The sequence below is a fragment of the Fibroporia radiculosa genome, assembly GCF_000313525.1.
Source record: "Fibroporia radiculosa TFFH 294 genomic supercontigs, scaffold1421, whole genome shotgun sequence".
NCBI lineage: Eukaryota > Fungi > Basidiomycota > Agaricomycetes > Polyporales > Fibroporiaceae > Fibroporia > Fibroporia radiculosa.
Genome location: NW_012133298.1, coordinates 34,186 through 40,923, shown reverse-complemented (window position 1 = coordinate 40,923; position 6,738 = coordinate 34,186). Strand labels below are relative to the sequence as shown.

Sequence of the window (6,738 nt, the reverse complement as noted above, 5' to 3'; positions counted from 1 at the left end):
TTCACTTGTAATTAAATAACTACAGTTCTGGTTTTTGCTGATGGTTCATCCGAGGTAGCCTGATACGGTTTGCACTAATGAATCTCTTCACTTACTAAACAAATCAAAGAAAATTTGTAATATATAGCTACTCACATGTCATAAGGATGCTCAGAAGCGATGTCTACCATGGTATGTTCCGACAAATGGAGCACGTCGATGCAAGCCGGGTGTTCCAAAACCCGTACTCAACACGGTATTCCAAGCCAGGCAACTGACAGCAACAGAAATGTGTCAAATTGATGTCAGTTGAAAATTTCGGTCAGGTGGTATATATGTATATACGCAGTGATTCAGGAGCAATGGGATTGAATCGGGCCGTACAGCATTCTTCAGCATGCCATAGCGAGTTATGAGCCAGTCAGAACGAGATGCTGGAATAAGAAATGTGTACAGTTGGCGGTCTACATACTCGCGGCGGCATCATTATACAACTAAATTCAGAGTGAGACGGGTACTATTGACCGAAAGTAGCCGCGCGGAATTTACGCCGCAATATGCTCCGTGAACCACTGTGGCAGTTCTCAGATATGGATATAAAGTGAGCGTACATGCAAGCATACCTTCTGGAGCGCACGCGCGGAATCCTTTGGGTATCTCTTCTGCGTAGCGTAGTCGACATATGTGACTCCGAATCGAGTCTCGTATCCATCCGCCCTGGAATGAATTCGAATATGTCAGTTTCTTCGAATAAGAATAAACAACCTCATTTTGTCGGATCTTACCATTCAAAATTGTCAAGCAAGCCTTGTTACACAGTCAATTAAAGAAGACGGGTATATAGCCCTATTAACTCACTCCATCCAAAATATCCTTTCACGGACACCCCATCTTCGTGAACCGCTTCCAACATCGCGTTAGCATAGCCCTCGAAATATTCCACGCGGTCTTTGTCATGCAGTACCACCTCGAGTGGTAGGATGTTCTCGTTCTTTGCTGCGAAGCCATTCTCGGTTATACTATATGTTCTTGAGTGACCTAGGTCATCAAGAAGGCATTAAACGACCCACTAGATGGGCTTCTTGTAGGTCTGAATTTCATGTGTGTGTGTATATTCAATTGTAGGATATTGGTCTGATGAGCCTAAACAACTCACCTCCCAGAGGTAATTTAGAAGCTTTAGAGGCCGTGTACATAGATGAGCTTCAGTCTCCAAAATGCTGATCATATATTAACAAACCTTCCGGAACCCAGGAGGGTCTGTCGTCGCCAAACTCAATCTATTGCACATCAAAGTAGAGAAAACTAAACTTACAGGACTGAAGCCAGGCTACGTGAGCTGCATTTCAATTGAATCATTACGTTGTCCTCTGGCATGAGCTACAGCAGTAATACCTTGGGTTCCTAGCTGGGTTCCGTCTGCGCGAGTATGACCAATCTTGACATAACCACTTGTCTCGTCATCTCCGCCATCCTCTAGCGTCAACCATGTATGATCAAGAACACTACAATTTGGAATTTGAAGTGCAACTTACGAACTATTTGAGACGTGTACGTATTAAGTCCAAAGAAGTCTGAAGACCCCTTCACGACCGCAATCTCATCCGCCGTAAATTCGGGAAGGCGATCCCCAATTTTCTCCTTAACTCTGGAAGGATACGCGCCTTCATAAATAGGGCCCTGTGCAAACAAACCATGAATTCTGCGTCTCGCAGAAATGAAACATAGTTTTCACCGCAAAACGGCCTGAAGGCGAGCAATTCATGCATGGACATCCAAGAACTACAATGAATGCTTACCAAGTTTGAAGGCGAGGCCACGTTGGACCGCTTCGGTATCTAACCACAGCCCAACAGTCAGCCTTTCATTGTACATTCTACATCGCTAGTCAACACAAACTCTCGGGGGAGTCGTCGTATGGCATGAGCCAGTGGCAATCCAAAGTAATCCCAATTTGGCCGCCCTGTGAAGCCTTGAAGCTATCCCTGTATAGCTTGACTGCATACGCATGAGCCAGAATTAGATTGTGAGCAACACTAACATTGATGCAGCCCCCTGTCAGGGCCGGAGATCTCTCAATATCAAGATACAAAACTCACATCCATGGCTCAGTATTGCTCTTGTGGCCCGGTGCGAACACTCCTTTCTGGTAACCAAGGCAGGATATACACCAAGGCTCATTGTGTGTGATCCTGATGCATCATCATCAATGGGACTCGAGCACATCCACACGGACAGGGCTCACCAGTTCTGGACGAGGTCTCCGAAAGCGGTGAAGCAGACCTAGGAGAATAAGAGCAAGGGTCGATAGTACAAATAGGGATCTCACCTTGGCATAATTTACGTAGTCCTGTACAATCTCGGTTTTGTTAAGCCACCCTCCGTATCGATCGTGTAGGCCTTGCGGCAAATCCCAGTGATAAAGTGTCTTTGTATGTGATCAGACGCCAAGTTCACCAACATTCAATCCATTTATCTAGACGCCTACCACGTAAGGAGTGATACCGTTGTCCAGCAATTCTTGGATAAGACCCTTGTAAAAGGCGATACCTTCCTCGTTCACCGGATCATCCCTTCCACCGAGTGGGATTATCCTGGACCATGACAAAGAGAAGCGATATGCGTTGACACCATAGGACTTTAACAGAGCCACATCTTCCTTCCAGAGTCGGTACGAATCGGTAGAAACATCACCACTAGAGCCATCGCGTATCTTTCCCGGGATCTTGCAAAAAGTATCCCATATCGACGGCCCACGGCCTCCAGTAGATGCAGAACCTTCGATCTGGTAACTGGCTAGGTAAGGATGTGAGTACGTGGTAGCTATAAACAACGCCCTTGCAGCGCTGGACAAATGTTAGCTGTCTTCATAGTCAGGTCCTCACCTGTGGCATAGCCCCAGACGAAATCACTCGGGAGTTGAGCGGCCATAATGATAGGGAAATGCGAAGAGGGTGGGTGAGTTATCTTCCCCACAAGAGCCTGGCTTGTTTATATAGATGGCCCACATACTCACGGATCGATGGTGCGCATTCGATGTGCATCTGCGTCGACTTGAGCACGGGGTTGGGTCATCAGTGAACACTGAAGGATGAGCGGGAAACTGGTAATAAAGATGTCCGAGGTTTTTCCGGGTGGATATGGGAGTGCCCGCAGACACGCGATATTATCCATGTACATAGTTATTAGTAGTCTGCACTTATGTAGTCTGAACGCGATGGTAATGTGACAAGAGGAGATCAGGGGAATTTCGGACCGGTACGTCTCAGCGTAAGTTTTGTGGATTGCTGATGAGGCTGAAAACTTGAAGCAGCAACGAGCCAGATCTATTTTTCACAGGGAAGAAGAATGAAGCTTGTGGAGGTCAATACGCACATGCGCTTTCCTCACATCGCCAAAATTACTGTAATATCACTGATAATAAGTCCACTCACAATTGACAGAGGCTGTAAAAGATTTCCGGTGGTTGAAGAGAGCTTTTCTCATGCCACCCAGACGTGTTGCCAAAATTCGCGCTGGTGCACAAATATTGACGTCTCGGCGACGAAGATGACCTGGAACCAATTTGGTCGTTCCGCCGATGAGCCTCAAAGTGTGACTAGTCCCAACAAGGCTGAAGTTAAGACATTCACGGGTCCGCGGCCAACGCTCGCGACCCAAATTGAATATGCATTAGCACAGCCCGGACAATGCTTCGGAACGTGGATGTACTGTACTCTGCAGACCATCCTGAGAAAATACGATAATCAGTTAAATCGCAAGTGGCAACATGTAAGCGCGAACATACCACAATCCACTCTTATACAATTACTAATACCGCTTCTCTTTTCTGTCATTCTCAATGAAATATTTTCCATATTCGTGCGACGCCATCGTCACCAGCGGTGGCGAGGATGTCTTCGTAGCCTTCGTGAGGACACCAAGTGACGGTGTTAACATCCGAGACACCATGCGCAAAGGAAAATCGAGCCATGAGTGAATACAACAATTCTGTCTTGCCGCCACCCTCGATTGGTGGCGTGGTCTGTTCAAATTGACGCAATGAGATGAAAGTTACCTATACAACCGGACTTCACTTACACTCATCTTCCACACAAGGATCGTACCATCTCCACCAGTGCTCGCCAACCAGCCCAAATCGTTTTGCCCCATCGACTTACCGCGTCCCCAGCTGAGTGAGTAAACGCTCATCTCGTGCCCTTCAATTACTGCTGCACACTCCCATTTGTGCTCCTGCACCCGCTCCCATACCCGCACGGTCTTGTCATCTGAGCCCGACGCAAGGTATCGACCGTCCGGTGAGAAAGCAAGAGTCCAAACTGTGGATGTATGATCCGTGAGTGTCAGGAAGCAGTACCAGTCGTCCGAGGGATCATCAATATACAATTTGATTGTATCATCATAAGAGGCAGAGGCAAGAATCTGCGCTGAGTGAGTGATGAATAAACGCGCAAGAGCTCGCAATTTGGTGACTGGAAGCCGACCTCTTCTTTAGGATGCCAAGCAACACATTTCACGTCTTGAGTATGCTCCATGAGGACCCCCATGCACTCAAAATCGGAATCAGGGTGGACTAGTGACGACTGAGACACGAGTCAGATAACACGGTTACCAACGTACCTTCCCAGACCCACACCGTTTTATCTCTGCTACAGCTGGCGAGCAGGTTACCCGAGCTAGAGTATGCGACGCTCTTGCACTCAGTCTCATGCCCCTCCAATAAACTCATGCACTCCCATTCTGAACCTGTCAAGGCTCCGCCCCCAGGCTCATCATCTTCACCAGACTCCTGTTCCCAAATTCCAATATTGGAATCAAATGACGCTGTAGCCAGAGTCTTTCCTGAGGGCGACCACGCAATCGCACGAACAGTCTTAGAATGGCCAGTGGGGATCGTAGTGTAATGAGAGAAGGTCAAGGACGGCAAGTTTGCGGTCGCTTCTGAGTCTCCCGATATCAGATTTGTGCGATATGTGTAAAGCCGCACAGTCTTGTCTGCCGAACATGAAGCTAGAATGGGCTTTGTCGGATTCCATGCAATATGCCAGACTCGATCGTCATGCCCTGGAATTCGCTATTTGTGAGCTTGATATACTCAGATTATATCGGATACGCACCTTGAAGCGTTCCGATAGCTTCTATACGAGCCTCGAGCTGATCCCCCATACTCAATCGTGAGCGCAGGCACCTCACTTGTCGTTCAACTTCAAGTTACAGTTCGAGCCTTAATTTCTCGGGGCTACATGAGGTCACATGATTAATCTCCTAGACTTAGCCCGCTCAATCTTTTTATACTACGAGCTGAAATCCTGGATCAGAATGACTCAAACCCGCTCTTGTCTTCTACTCATCGTCAGAACCGACAATGACGATCCTGGGCCTCGATCCCTCGCTGTATCCTGCGTCGCCTGCGCATTTTAATATCGAGGAAGTCATCCGCCCCAATATTCTCGCCTTGCATCCTTATCGCTGTGCTCGGGATGACTATTCAGAGGGAATTTTGCTCGATGCTAACGAGAATGCGCTAGGGCATTCGATCCAGCAGCACAAGTCTGAACTGGAGCCAGAGTTACAGCCCACCCTTGCTCTTGACTTGCACCGGTATCCATCTCCCCGTAACGATGCTATCAGGGAGCGGCTCGCAAACCTGCGCCGCCTTCCTGGCCCCGATTATGTGTTCCTCGGTGTTGGGTCAGACGAGGTCATTGATTTGCTCATGAGGGTGTGCGTTGCGCCTGGACGGGAGAAGATCCTCATTACACCTCCAACGTATGGCATGTACAGTGTTTGCGCACAGGTCAATGACGTTGGGGTAGTCAAAATTCCTCTTGAACTGAGCGGCAACCATGGCGAAGGCGGGGTAAGCGGAAGATTTTCCCTTCGGGTCGAGGAGGTGTGAGGGTCTCATAGTTACATCGTCATCACTTGGAATTAACTATCAGGGTAGATCAAGAAGGCCGTTGCGGCCGACCCGTCGATTAAGCTTATTATGCTGTGCTCACCAGGGAATCCCACCGGCACGCTCATCTCCTTATCGGCCTTGCGCGAGCTACTCAGCTTCGACCTATTCAAGGGTCTCGTCATCGTGGATGAAGCATACATCGACTTCGCCAGCGAATCTGCGAGTGCTGTTTCCCTAGTCGAACAGTTTGCGAACGTATGCGTCATGCAGACCCTAAGCAAGAGCTTTGGATTGGCAGCCATTCGGTGCGCGTCTGTCTTTAATCTGTGCCATGTGTCTCGGCTCTGAATAGGCGAATTTGACAGCTTAGGCATGGCATTTGCTCACCCTGCGCTTGTTCAAATTCTAATGAACACCAAGGCGCCCTACAATATTTCAGCGCCGACCGCGTCCCTAGCATTGTCCGCACTCTCGCCGCCTGCCGTCGCGGGCATGAATGAGAAGGTGGCAAGACTGGTATTGCAGCGCAGCGCATTGCTGCGGGGTCTCGTACAGCTTGCACCGCTGGGGCTGGGTGCAGCGATCGGTGGAAATGACGCCAACTTCGTGATTGTGCCTGTGCTGGACAAGAACGGGAATGGACAGCCAAACAACGTGCGCGCGCAGGCCATCTACAAGACGATGGCAGAAGAGGAGGGTGTGGTGGTGCGATACCGTGGTGGGGAGCCGGGATGTGCGGGATGTCTACGTATCACCGTTGGCAGTGAAGAAGAGAATGTTGTCGTACTGGGGAAGCTCAAAGATTTGCTGCAGAAGCTATAAATTCACCTGCATATACCAGTAATTGAGAATCTAGA

The 6,738-nt window shown here is 48.8% G+C and overlaps 3 protein-coding genes across 3 annotated transcripts; 1 reads left to right on the top strand and 2 right to left on the bottom strand.

The window, feature by feature from the left end:
- Positions 1–524: 524 nt before the first annotated feature.
- FIBRA_02770 (uncharacterized protein) lies at positions 525–2,910 on the bottom strand (the record flags this gene model as incomplete). The annotated part of the gene is made up of 18 exons (XM_012324623.1): positions 525–551; positions 603–696; positions 765–786; positions 838–998; positions 1,050–1,069; positions 1,136–1,156; positions 1,220–1,239; positions 1,295–1,318; positions 1,375–1,455; positions 1,515–1,659; positions 1,715–1,725; positions 1,779–1,817; positions 1,879–2,015; positions 2,079–2,171; positions 2,225–2,262; positions 2,309–2,407; positions 2,468–2,775; positions 2,865–2,910. 18 exons carry the CDS (start codon positions 2,908–2,910, stop codon positions 525–527), a joined length of 1,386 nt encoding a protein of 461 aa, XP_012180013.1.
- Positions 2,911–3,817: 907 nt separating this feature from the next.
- Positions 3,818–5,145, bottom strand: FIBRA_02769 (uncharacterized protein; the record flags this gene model as incomplete). Its single annotated transcript, XM_012324622.1, has 5 exons — positions 3,818–4,003; positions 4,060–4,401; positions 4,464–4,552; positions 4,600–5,043; positions 5,097–5,145. 5 exons carry the CDS (start codon positions 5,143–5,145, stop codon positions 3,818–3,820), a joined length of 1,110 nt encoding a protein of 369 aa, XP_012180012.1.
- Positions 5,146–5,344: 199 nt separating this feature from the next.
- On the top strand, positions 5,345–6,703 carry FIBRA_02768 (uncharacterized protein; the record flags this gene model as incomplete). Its single annotated transcript, XM_012324621.1, has 3 exons — positions 5,345–5,872; positions 5,927–6,186; positions 6,247–6,703. 3 exons carry the CDS (start codon positions 5,345–5,347, stop codon positions 6,701–6,703), a joined length of 1,245 nt encoding a protein of 414 aa, XP_012180011.1.
- Positions 6,704–6,738: the final 35 nt, after the last annotated feature.